The sequence below is a fragment of the Musca autumnalis genome, unplaced genomic scaffold, assembly GCF_047663935.1.
Source record: "Musca autumnalis isolate F117 unplaced genomic scaffold, ASM4766393v1 scaffold_1, whole genome shotgun sequence".
Taxonomy (NCBI): domain Eukaryota; kingdom Metazoa; phylum Arthropoda; class Insecta; order Diptera; family Muscidae; genus Musca; species Musca autumnalis.
Genome location: NW_027411644.1, coordinates 84,475,542 through 84,489,508, shown reverse-complemented (window position 1 = coordinate 84,489,508; position 13,967 = coordinate 84,475,542). Strand labels below are relative to the sequence as shown.

Sequence of the window (13,967 nt, the reverse complement as noted above, 5' to 3'; positions counted from 1 at the left end):
CGTCTTTTGGATCTTCACGGTGTTTTGCACTATCAGATCAAACAATGCCAGACCAATAAGTTCAGGACTAAGGTACCACATATGATTTATCATTTTGTTATTTCCTTTATCTGATATTTGTGTGTGAATGCCTTTCGTATTAAGTAAATCTTCAATGCGGTTTAGGTCTTGTTTTGGACCTAAAAATATTTCTGAATATCGTTTTCGCTATTTTTTGTATTAAAGTCAATCTATTGTCTCTATTTCATTTTAACCTATTGATAATGTTTACCCAATATATCCTATATTATATCTATATAAACATTATCTTGTTCATTATACGTTTGTTAAAATCAAAAACCCACACTCTCATTTATAACACTCAGTTTTTGTCGTGTGGGATACCAAATAAATAAATAAAATAGAAAAAACATTCTGGGGACGTCCAGTCTCGAACGATTTAAACGCAAGGTGCTTCTACGCCCTCTTGTTCTTGCAAAGTGGGCTGGGCAGTAGTTTTAAAACACTCTCGCCTACTTCGAACTTGGATTTGTCAATCGCAGACTATTCTTATAGAAATCGCTTGAATATGTTTAGTTGATGTCCGGATGTGCTTCCAAACTTGCAGTCAAAAATCCCTACCAACAATTTTCTAACAAGTTTGTACGGTGGTACAGAAGCTCTCGACATAATATCTGGTCGAGCTGGTGAGACTCCATTTTTCTAGGCATTTGTACACTGCTAGTTCTTGTTTCTCCCATTAGCTACTGTCAGTTTCAGGAACACCTAGGAGTTGTTCTTTACCCCCATGTGATACCAGAACAGCAACCCGTTTTTTCTTCCGTGTTTTGAGAATATCTGGTTTTCCATGCCAGTGCACACAAATAGCCTCGTTCCTTGAAGCTGTTGCGTTTATTTTTCACGGTTTATTCTCCGCTGTTCACGGATAAAGCTTCTAGAGATCTTATATTTGTAGGGATCCTCTCCGATAGCTTCTACTGTAACCATAATGATACTAGTAACGTTCCTATACACCTTACAGGGGTCCAGCACAATGACAATTGCATAGTTACGATTTTCTTGAAGCCACGCTTGATTGTTTTCGGGACAGATGGTTCTTCAGATTCTACGATACGTTTAATGCTTAATATGGACAAAAAGCTTTAACCATTCCAGAAAAATGGGTCGCCGAAATCGCTAAATAGCCAAAAAATCGAGATTTTCGTAATGTCGAGGCCCCAATGGCAGATGTTAACATATTCCAATTGTGCTCAAACTTTGACAGTCTTAAAATCTGACCAAACTAAAAACTTTATGCGGTTGCCGCCTTAAAAAATCCGACAACGATTTGTTCCCTTTGAACAATAACCAGCCCAACGCTACAAATTATAATAAAGAAAATATTGAATTTTACATAGAACGTTTGATATTTTATCAAATTTTATATTTTTGCATAGTTTAATAATAAAAAATTGTATTACAATACCATTCTTTTATACCCTACACCACACTGTCGTAAGAGGTCTCGATAACACAATAATCTGCTAAAAAAAAAATCGACGTTAAACGGCCAACTATCTTAATTTAGAACACTTTGAAGATTTTTGACGATTTTTCTAACATTAATTGACAATTTTACGACGTTTCTGACGATTTTCGCCCAAAAACTGTTTGCATATTTTTTGCATATTCTGCATATTTTCGTGCATATTTTGCATATTTCTTGCATTTTTGCATATTTTGCATATTTTTTGGCATATTTTTTGCATATTTTTTGCATATATTTTGCATATTTTTTGCATGTTTTTGATATTTGGGGTCATATATCGAAAAATTGACCCTTAAAACGCCTAGATCCAAAATTTGAGTCCAATCGGATGAGAAATAAAAAACATGCAAAAATCCGATGTCTAATGATGATAGTTTCTACGATAGTGGCGAAAAACATTTTTGTGGAGTTTGTTGATTTTTTATTATGTACCTTTTCCGTTTTTATTTATTTTTTATGTTTGCGACTCGACATGTAACTGTTGATAAACATTGTTGTCTTGCGTTTGGCAACCTACCCATATGTTGTCTTTATCAACAAAGACATAAATACAACAAGATAAGACATTTTTTTGCTATCATTCTTCAGTGAATGGCTTTTGAATTTAACATAATGTTATATTACGATATGGTGATATAACATTTCTTTCTTTTATACATTTTTACGTATTTAACCGAATTTACCGATCCAATTGACATAGAATTATTCTTGAATAGATCCTTGAATTCATAGATTTCCTTTCTGATACCATTACATGAAATGTTCCTCCTTGGTTGCGATTTTGAATTAACTGCAACCTGTTAAGGGTAATGTTTCTATACAAAGTTTCGTAAACATTTTTTTGTTGCATGCATTTTGTCTAGTCTTAGTTGTATTTATGTCTTTGTTATCAACACTTATTGTTTATACATATTATACGAAGCTTTTATATTAGGGCTGCTCAAAGGGCGCACTTCTGCTGTCGGTGTGTGTCAATTTGCCCGCTCACACAATTGAAAAAGAGAGCTTTTGTTTTTGAAATGAAAATTTTCAATACACACATTTTGCCATTACACAAGACAACCCAACAAACCAACATTACTCGAACAAAACATCATATTTGAATTATAAATTCTTGTGTAGCCACTGGAGAATAAACGAAACTTTTTTCAGTTGAAAATAATGAATGTGTATGCTAATTATTAGCTTATCCGTGTAATTGTAGAATGTATTTATACGAATTGTTTTTCGTAAATTTTATAAAATCAGACTGACTGGTATGTTGGGAAACTATCAAAACGTTTGTGTTTCAAAACCAACACAATAACAAAATATGTTTGCAGTTGTATGAGCAGCCCTATTTTATATCGAAATTATTTGAAAAAAGCAAATGGGAATTTTTTAAAAACAAAATAAAATTATTTTTTGAAACAAAAGTAAAAAAATGTTTCTCGAAACAATTTTTCTTGTGAAGAAAAACGTTCACCAAATGTTCGAAAATGATAACGTTTTCGAACTTTTGACGAATAAAAGAACAACGTGCTTGTGTACACGCGAGAAACATTTGCCAAACATTCGACAGTGACGGTCGATTTCGAAAGTTGTGTTTAAAATATCGCGTATTAAAACGCCTTTTGCATGAGTCATTTTTACTTAAATAATTTTAGCGATACCTCTATATAAGATGTGCGTAAACAGATATTTAAAAACTATCGGAAATCCCGAGATTTTTTCTAAAAATTGAGTGAGATGCTACATCCACGTACATCCATCGCACTAAATCGGCATACAATGATTTATTTTTTAATGGTGATCATTGAAATCGGATTCTCATAAAATATAAATGTACTTCGTGGAGTCTAATATGCAACTGATGCTGCATCTTGGTAGCCAAATAGAATTTCACGAAGTGTATATGAAATAAAAGGGATTTTTCACTGTGTTCGAAAATCGGATCCACTATTACGTGGTTTATATGCGTTTCAAGTGTTGTGATATTCAATCTAACTTTATTTTAATTTAATGCCCTGATTGGCTCCCGCATATGTTTTCGCCCGATTTTAGGTTTTTGGTGCACCAATCATGCTATATGTGTCCAATTTTAATGAAATTTGAAATGTGAGACGAAATTAGGTCTAGAATAAAGTTTGCCAAGTTATAGGGACATCGGTTCCAATTTGGATACAGCTCCCATATATATTTTCGACCGATTTTTAAGTTTTTGGTGCACCAATCACGTCCAATTTTAGTGAAATTTGACGGAATTAGGTCTAAAAAGAATGTTGCGAAATTACAATTAACTCTACAACGCTATATATGTCCAATTTTGATAAAATTTTAAACGTGTGGCGGAATTAGGTCTAGAAAAAAGTATACAAACTTACTAACATACTGTCATAAATTGCCAATGTTTTGAAAACATTCACATTTTTATCTGCCCTCTTCTTTGTCGACACTAGAGTTGTGCCAAGTGCACTATATGGAACTATCTCGTTCAGTATGCAGTTCCAACGGCCCACATCATTTGTAAGAACAAACCGTGTATACGTAATATCACACGTTATATGTTATGACGTTACTAATACGTTTTGGAACTAGTACAGTGAACTAGGAACTAGATTACCCAACTCTAGTTGACACTGATTGAAACTAACGCCACATACTTACCTTGATTGAACGCCAGGGCTGGAACATATATTACCATAGGTAGCCACGCTATCTAAGTAGATAAGAGTAAAAAAATCCTTTAGTTTATTTCCCCTGATTATTGCCACAACTTACCATGCCTAACGAGAATAATATTGAACCAAAGAGGCGTATTCCTCTGCCGAAGCGCATTTCAAAATACTAAAAATAAAATAATATTTCAAATTTATAAAAACAAAATAATATTAAAATCACTTACCTCATAGGTCGATGTCAATTGAAGGTTGCACAGCACTGGTAAAAAGATAAACCATGAAATCGCCCCGGCTACGGCCATAGCAATTATAATAAAAGCATATTGGGTACCATAGACATAGATTTCGGTTGAGCTTCCCAATAGAGCTATGCCCGATACAAAACTATAAATAAACCAAAAAAGGGAAATGTTAACAAAATGAAGGTACAAATTGTCCATCGCTGAGAAATATGAGTGAAATTTATTTCCGTATCCGTAAGGAGCAAGTAGCACATGTAAACATATAGTAAGTTTACATTTACGATATCCACTCGATTTCAACTGTCAATTCCATTGCTTTGAAATCCAATGGATTTCAGATGATTTTTCATTTGAGTTTTCATTTGATGTATACGCAAAGGAATTGACAGTTGAAATCGAATGGATTTCGTAAATGTAAACCAAGCATTACATACTTTTTTGCATCGATTACTTACCTTGCTATCAATGACATTGATACTGGGAAAACTTTCATTTTACGACCACCAATTAAATAATTTAAAGCTTCTGTGTCACATTGCTGTTGTTCAGTATTTGTATTAAGCCGTTTTTCTGCACTCCTTTTCTGTTTCTTTTCGACGAAACCAAAATAAAAACCAATTACGGCACAAATAACTAACATCAGTACAAAAACACAATAATCGACGATTCCAAGGTGTTTTAGAGAGGAACTTAATTCGGCAACATTTGGTTTCGGGATGTTATTGTCGGAGAATGCGTTGGAGATAGCCATGGCAGCAGACAAAACTTAAGTTGTAGTGTAGAATTCCTGCTTTATTCTTTTTCTAGGTACTGGGAACTGGCTATAACTTTTACAATTTGACCATTTCATTAGAATGCAAAATCTATTTGAAAAAATCAATTAATTAATTAATTAATTAACGACCACACAGGCCGGCCTGGAAAAATAATGAAAAAACGTTTACGCCGAGTCTGGTCATAAAGAGTTTATCGATATCACCTAAGTCTTGAAAAAAATTACTAAGCCTCAAAATCTCACTTGAAAATTACCTTAAGAGTTAATCTTTGGAAAACCAAACATTAAGACATTGGTATGGAGGACAATAGTGTTTGTTTTGATTGATTTTTTTTTTAATTTATATTCGTTTTTTTCTGCTGATGTGGAAATTAAATGGGTGAAAATGATATTATACATAATTATTAATTAACGTAAATTCTTTAATTCTTGCAGATTTCTGAAAATCGAAAATTTTTTGGGGCCTTATCAAGGACATCAAAATCTAGTCTTTTGTCGATCGGTTTTATTTCTAAATAATTTTTTCCGGTTTTATGACCAAAAATTTCAGTTTTTTTATTTTTATGCCAAAAATTGAAATTTTGACTTTTACGGTGCAATATATCAGTAAAACCTAAAATTTAAAAAATCGATCGATAAAGGACTAGATATTTATGTTCAGAATAAGCCCACAAAAATATATTAAGATTGGTTCATTAGTTTTGGAGCTTTAGTTTGTAACGTGACAAAATCATCGCGTTATGTACGTACCAACAACAGCAACGTCCCACTACCCAACAACATCACAACCAGCCAACCAATAACAAGGCCCCCCACTACCCAACAGCGTCACAGCCAGTCAACCGATACACACTGTTGGGTGTACCTTGCGAGCATTTGAAAGTGCGTTTCTCACTCCCTCGCCTAGGAAGTCACTCCGGAGACACGCCAAGGAAGATCATTGGTGTATTACACAAACAATTTCTATAGCCTTATTGTGATTACCTTTCATCGCGTATGCCGACACTTCGGAGTGACTTCTGAGTGACTTCCAAGGCGATTGTTTACATTTATTTAATGATTCAACACATTTGAACTAATATGGGACATTTTTCTATCTGATGATTATATGAGACGGTGGTGCAGTGGTAAGCATACTCGCTTTGCACTCTGAAGGTCCGGGTTCGATTCCCAAGTCTGGCAACAAAACATCACATTTTTAAAATGACAAAATTAATGTAGGCGGAAATTCCAAAGAATAATTTCACTAAAAGAGCGTACTTCAAAAAATAAAAAAATATATAACAAGTGAGCCAAGGCTATAGTCGGGTCGGGGCCGACTATGTAATACCCTACACCACTACCCCCGTCCATAATCTTTTGACTAATAAAATTCAAAATATTAAAATTGGGATAGCTTAGCGCCTTTGCTCTGAATGTCTTCATTAACACAGGTCAATTTTTTTTGAAACGCATTTAAGTGCACCGACAGTACAACCAAAATAAAAAATTGAAAAGTGGGATGTATGCCAACCATCAATAGGCTTCTTTCTCTGTTAGACCCCCATCAACCCCCAAAACTTCGTGAGGATCCGATCAAAATTTCGTAGTGTGATTGCACAAAAATGGAAAAAAGGGATGTATTACCGACTATTGCGATATCTCCGTTATTTGGATACCTACGCCAACCTGCTTTACATCATTGTAATGATGGGATTTTTTACTTTCATTGTCAGACTTTGCTTTTGGAAGGTCCCAAACCAAAGCTGTGATATTCGTCATTATTATTAAAATCGCAAAAATTAAAAGTTGTGTTCTATTAGCGGCTATTGCGATATCTTCGTTGTTTGACCACCTACGACAACCTACGTTACAAAGGCGATATTTTCTACTTTCATTAGCAGGTTTTGCTTTTGATATACCCCTTTTGGAAGCGGAGATATTAGGCTTCTTTCTTTCTTCTTTTGGGGGTTTATGGGGATTCTCATTAACCCCCAAAATTTTGTGACGATCCGATCAAAATTGCGACCTGTAGCGTGATTACAAAAAAAAAAAAAAAAAGAAAAAATGGGATGTATTGCCGACTATTGTGATATCTCCGTTATGTGGCCACCTACGCCAACCTACTTTGCATCACTGTAAAGATGGGATTTTCTACTTTCATAGTTTTTGGAAGATCCCCAACCGAAGCTGTGATATTCGTCATTATTATTAAAATGGCAAAAATAAAAAGTTGGGTTCTATTAGCGGCTATTGCGATATATTCGTTGTTTGATCACCTACGAAAACCTACTTTACATCATTAGAAAGGCGATATTTTCTACTTTTATGGCCAGGTTCTGATTTTGGTATACCCCATATTGATGCTGAGATATTCGCTTAGAAAAAACGTCTTTTTCTCCAAATAAGTTTTTTGCCAATTACCACCCCTAAATATTATCCGACCATCACCAAAATCAGTAGGCTTCTTCATCTGTGTGACCCCCATTAACCCTCAAAATTTCGTGACGATCCGATCAAAATTGCGACCTGTAGCGTGATTTCCAAAAAAGTGGAAAAATGGGATGTATTACCGACTATTGCGAAATCTCCGTTATTTGGTCACCTACGTCGACCTAGTTTACATCGTTGTAAAGATGGGATCTTCTTCTTTCATATCCAGGCTTTGCTTTTGGAAAGTCCCCAACCAAAGCTGTGATAAACGTCATTATAATTAAAATCGCAAAAATGAAAAATTGGGTTTTATTTGCGACTATTGCTACATCTTCGTTGTTTGATCACCTACGAGCACCTGCTTTACATCATTAGAAAGGTGATATTTTCTACTTTCATTGTCAGGTTTTGGATTTGGTATACCCCATATAGAAGCTGAGATATTCACTTTGGAAAAAAACGTTGTCATTTTATCCACCTACGTTTTTTGCCCTTTCCGACCCCTAAATATTATCCGACCGTCACCAAAATCAATAGGCTTCTTCCCCTCCGGGACCCCTATCAACATGCAAAATTTCGTGACGATCCGATCAAAATTGCGACCTGTAGCGTGATTACAAGGTTTAGATGGACAGACGGACAGACGGACTGACGGACGGACACACATAGCCAGATCGACTCAGCTCGTCGAGACATTCATTTTGGTATATATAAGTATGGGTCTGCGACCATTATTTCGATGCGTTACAAACTTTTTGGCCAAAACCAACTTATAATACCCTCCCCACATAGTGGTGTAGGGTATAATAAGGCTATAGAAATTGTTTGTGTAATTCACCAACGATCTTCCTTGGCGTGTCTCCGGAGTGACCTCTCAGGCGAGGGAGTGCAAAACTCACTTCCAATTGCTGGCAGGGTGGTGCAGTGGTAAGCATACTCGCTTTGCACTCTGAAGGTCCGGGTTCGCTTCCCAAGTTTGGCAGCAAAACATCACATTTTTAAAATGACAAAATTAATGTAGGCGGAAATTACAAAGAATAATTTCTCTAAAAGGGCGTACTTCAAAAAAAAAAAATAATAATAAAAATAAAATAAAAATAAATAGAAAGTGAATATAAAAATAGACACAAAGCACCGTGGACGATTGGTTGTTGTTATTTTTCGACAACTATCAAAATAGTTATGTGTATTCTCTGCAATGTGGAGACACATGACAGTGGGAGTACACTAAGACCTCGCATTGCGTCGTTTCACGTTGCGTTGTTTTCGAAGTTGCGTCGTTGCTTAGATAATACCAATTTTCACTATGCGTCGCTCGATTTTCGATGTTGCGTTGTTTTAAGTTTTCCGAATGATTTCAGATAGAGGGCTGAAATTTTGTACACATGTGTATTTGGTCTGAAGTTTGATCAAGATGGGCAACATCGGTCCAGGTTTTAGTATATCGTCCATATAACTGTACCGCCCTTTTTCAGTTATTTTGAGCATTTTTCTACATTTTCAGACCGAATTAGCTATAATTTGACATCACAGTTTCCAGTGATGTAGAAACTTCACCAGAAATGATGAACATAGGTCCACATTTTTTATAGCCCTCATATAACGGTACCGCCCCATTTCAGATATTTTTTCTGTTTTAGCTAAATTTTCCGGCTGAATTAGACAAAAACAGCTATAATTTGGCATTTAGGGTTGCTAGTGTACAAGTAATTTCTCCACCTTAAATTGTGGGCATAAGAAAAAATAGTGTTTTCTAGCCCTATAACCTATCTCCGAACTTTACATGGGTTTCCATAGAAAATCTTAATTCGCTTTGCGTCGTTTCGCTTTGAGTCGTGTTTTTTTGGAATGTATCAACGACGCAAAGCGAGGTCTTGGTGTAGTTAATTTGGTTTTCAGAGAGTTTTTAGGTGTTTCGGTTGAATTCGCATTTAAACGAATTCATCAGTCACACTTATTCTTGAGCTCGAGTCGTCATAAAATTGGGGAAGGGTTCTTTGTTTCAATACAAAGAACTAAGAGAACTGATGAGTCCAAGTGGCGTTGGACGAAACTAGTCTTCTCTGCCATACCCTAAAGTAATCAATTTTAACTACATCCCACTTTAAACTTGTTGTTTTTAAATTTGAAAACAACAAATATGAGATTAAGCTTGACTTACATACAAATAGTAAATAGAAAAAAATAAAAAAAAACAAATTTTAATTCCAAGAACTATCGCGGGAATGATCTTCCAGAAGTGTCGCTGGAATGACTTCATTTCTTCACAACGGAGGTCACTTCAGGGTGACTTCCGCGACTATCGCGGCGACTGTTATCATCACCCTGGGCGACACGTCTAAGTCACTTCCGCGATAGTTTTTGCTTGCATGGTACATCAGCGTCTGGCACCATACTTTTCTATTGCATACTTTACGGGGTGTCATTGTGTGAGTGCATGCTTTTTCAATGGGTTGAATTGTGTGTGTGTGGAGAGAGCAACGTTAAATGAGCGCTCTCTCGCCTGACGCTGGTGTACATGCATTACTTTGTGAAGTATGTGTTACAATGCGATTGGAGGTGATCGATAGGATTACAACTGCGGTGTAATTCTCAATCGCTTTGTGCAACTGCACACATACATATATTTCTGTTTGTTGGGGGAAATGTCGGGATTGCTACTGCAGGGAGCTAGTCACACGGGCTTGAGTACAAGTATTCGTAGTTAGCCGACTTACACGGGAGTTTACAGAGTGTTGGGAGGTATTTTTGAGAGCAATGCTCTTTGTGCGGTGGCTAATACATTCACTCCACCTTCGGGTGTTGTTCCACTCAACCATCAGGTGTTGTTCCACTAGTCAGTACTCGTAGTATACTGTAGAGGCTGACTTAGAACTAACACTAACTAACCGCGACCCGAACCGAGTGGCCGAACCCCTACAGCACGAGAGCCGAGGGCCCGAGCAACCACACCGAGTGGCCGAACATCCACATAACGAATCACCAAGTGACCGACCACATACGAACCCCGAGTGGCCGCACATCTACTACACAAATCACCGAACACTGAACACCGAGTGGCCGAACACATACGAACTCCGAGTAGCCGAACATCTGCGATACGAATCATCGAGATCCCGAACCCCGAGTAACCGAACATCTACAACACGAATCATCGAGATCCCGATTATATTCAAATCGCCTACTACCGAAAAGTGAATCATCGAGTTCCCGATTATCTTCAAATCGCCTATTATCGAACAGCGAATTACCGAGTTCCCGATCTTCATCAAATCATTAACTACTACAGCAACGAATCCCCAAACCGGTCGTTCTTCCATCTATTACTGAACATCGAGTCATCCAGCCCCAGGGCATCTGCGAATCGCCGCATCCGAACCTAATAACGAGTCGCTAGTCCTTGCCACTCCACCAGCCACGTATCTCGTATAAAGCTTCCAATCACAAATACTGAATCCAAGTTGCCAGTCAATTATCGGATATACCATTTGCTATTTAAACAACAAAAGAAAGATTTTTACCACAAAACTACGTAGTATTTTTCAGCAATAAAAATCCAGAAAGAATATTGAGCTCTTTCAGACGAAAAAAAAATCTACCAAAAACGTTTCGTATTTTCCTTGGAAAAAAATCAAAAAAATGGCTTTACAACTGAAGGTCACCACTTAATCAATCACATGTAGAGAGCAGAGGAACAAAAATTAATTTTATATTAATTTTTAGCCATTTTGGGAGCAGTCCTGTTATTTTTTCACAAAAAATGTTTATCAGTTTTTTCTGCGAAACATTACCGTATTTATTTATTGCTTCTATTTTTATTGAACGTTTACTTCATAATTACTGACGGTAGTTTTTAAAATAAATTGTTATTATTTTTTCCCCGTATTGAAGTATTGAACAAAACAGCTACACTTTTGAATAACACAGCCGAAGATCAAAACATTTGTGAAGTGTTGCGCTCTGTCTACAATAAAACCGATAATCATAATAAGCCAATATTTGCTTATCATTCAAAAAGATGAGGGTAATTGCATACGGTTGTTGTCTAAAAAACACCTAACTTGGAATACCCCTGTTTGAAATATGAAATATTCAATAAATAAATTAAATATTAATTTGTGTACAATTAATAACTATGTATATACCTGTACTGGTTAAAAGAGTGAACCAACAGTAACACCGAATTATACCGACGTATTCCACGCACCTGCAATGAACCAACTAACAATTCCCACTTAGCGATGAGAAAATAATTTTAATACTAGGTAGTTACTTTCGGAATATAGTTAATAAGAATTAGTTTTAGTTTTTGGTTGGAATCAATTTGAATCGGTTGCGCTTATTTTTTTATTGATTGATTTGTCTCACATATGTGTCTATAGGTATGTAGGTGTTTCCAGATGGTGCATTAACTGTATTTTCAACATACCAACTTGCATTTATATTTACATCTCTACGTATTCTGATGTCTTTTAACACATTTCTGTAAGTTGTACATACATAAACGAATTCAATTATACATACACAATTAGCTGCACAACATTAACATTTCTCCGCCAAGATCTAAGAAATTATCTATTAACATAGGCAACCACCCCTTATTAATAATCACTCAAAACTGATGTTGATCTGCTTGTGTGGAAAAAAACTGTAATAAAATGAAACTAAAAATAAAATTCTGACCACCCATTTATACCTACAAATGTATAGAATTCAACATCATAAAATCGAATAAAGTGATGGAAATATATGTAGGTGTTTCTTCCACATAAATAGAAACAGTTTGTCAATTAAATGTTTTTAAAATTTCCTTCTAAATTAAAAAAAAGTTTTTTTCCAAAAATTTAAAATTTTGTTTAAAAGTTAAAAAAAACTACTCCTCAGTTTTACATAAAAAACATACAACTCATATAAAAACTCATTTATTTTTAAACCAGTAAGGAAAGAATCAAAGTCGGGTGGGACCAGGGTTTGGCTCGAGTATTTTTGGCTCGACTCAGACTTTAGACTAATTTTTTCACGACTCCAGCTCCGACTCCGACTCTGAGAGTGAATTTCTATACCACTAAAAATGAATAATATGTGCACAAATTTTTAACTTTTTCCTATATTTTGGCCTATATAGGCTAATCTGTTAGTTTCCCTTACATATTCAATATAAAGGGCGAATACATTAGAACATAACAATATTGTTTCTGCCGAATCTTACGTAGCAAAATAGCAAAGTTAGAAAGTTTTTTGTAGGTTTTCTGTTTTTGCACGTGTATATTCTGGACGGAATTCTTCCGCGTGAGAAAATCTTTAAGCTTTCAAAATATGTGACAATGAAGGGGCAATACAAATGACAAGGACTACATGCAATATAAATTGTAAGCAATTCATGGCCAAGTTTCAAACTGGATGTAATCCAACATTTTAGTGTGCTTAGCCTTAAAAGGAGACACCCAGTTGTAAAGTTCAATAAAAGCCATTTTTCATGATTTTTTCCGAGAAAACTACGTATTCTTTGCGAAGCAAAGACGACATAAAAACAGTGGTGGATATGAAATTCTTTAGTTCGACTCAAATTGTAGGGTAAACAGCTTTAGGGCCATACAGCAAATTTCTCATTTTATTTAATTTGCTAGATGGCTTTATTGACCTGTTTATCGATACAGAGTCGGCGAAAAAGGGAACTGATGAAGTTGTTTGGTGACAACTGAAACTATAGTATTCCCTACCCTTCGCCCGCAACTAATCAATTTCATATCCAGTTTAAAATATTTTGTTGTTATTCAAACAATTGAATTACAACAAAATATGGACTCAAGCTGAAATAAACAGAAAGATGTAAAACTACGTAACTTTTTGGCAGATTTTTTTCTTCATCTGAAAGAGAAAAATATTACGAAGTTTTGAGGCCGTCTACGAAACTCTTTTTTATACACTCCACCATAGGATGGGGGTATATTAAGTTTGTCACTACGTTTGTAACTACTCGAAATAATCATTGTAGACCCCACAAAGTATATATATTCTTGATCAGCGTGCAATTCTACATCGTTATAGCCATGTCCGTCCGTCTGTCCGTCTGTGGAAATCACTCTAGCGTACGAACGGATTGATGTAGGTGGATGAAATTTTGGGAAAATCTATTATTTGTACGTAGGACTTTTGGTGTTGAAAGTGGGCTATGTAGGTCCACGCTTTCGTATAGCCCCCATACAAAATCACGCGTGACGCGTCGTCGTTTTAAGGAATTTTTAAGATATGTGTCCCATTTTACCACCAAATTGGTTGTAATTTGGTATTTTGTATCTCCAGAGGCCAAAAAACATTTATATAGGTCCACGTTTTGGTATAGCTCCCAT

At 35.7% G+C, this 13,967-nt stretch overlaps 1 protein-coding gene across 2 annotated transcripts in view; it reads right to left on the bottom strand.

Moving 5' to 3' along the window:
• The window catches only part of LOC141390655 (sodium-coupled monocarboxylate transporter 1-like), a 35,378-nt gene extending 23,566 nt beyond the window's left edge, over positions 1-11,812 (bottom strand). The window contains exons 1-5 of one of the 2 annotated variants that reach the window (XM_073963600.1): positions 11,763-11,812; positions 4,886-5,257; positions 4,413-4,572; positions 4,289-4,354; positions 4,175-4,226 (exon numbers count right to left, since the gene is read on the bottom strand). In XM_073963600.1, the coding sequence (XP_073819701.1) occupies positions 4,175-4,226; positions 4,289-4,354; positions 4,413-4,572; positions 4,886-5,181 (574 nt within the window). In that variant the 5' untranslated portion in view covers positions 5,182-5,257; positions 11,763-11,812. Of the gene's footprint in view, positions 1-4,174; positions 4,227-4,288; positions 4,355-4,412; positions 4,573-4,885; positions 5,294-11,408; positions 11,538-11,762 lie in introns of those variants that run through there. The other variant, XM_073963601.1, reaches the window with a different exon arrangement.
• Between the last annotated feature and the right edge of the window lie 2,155 nt (positions 11,813-13,967).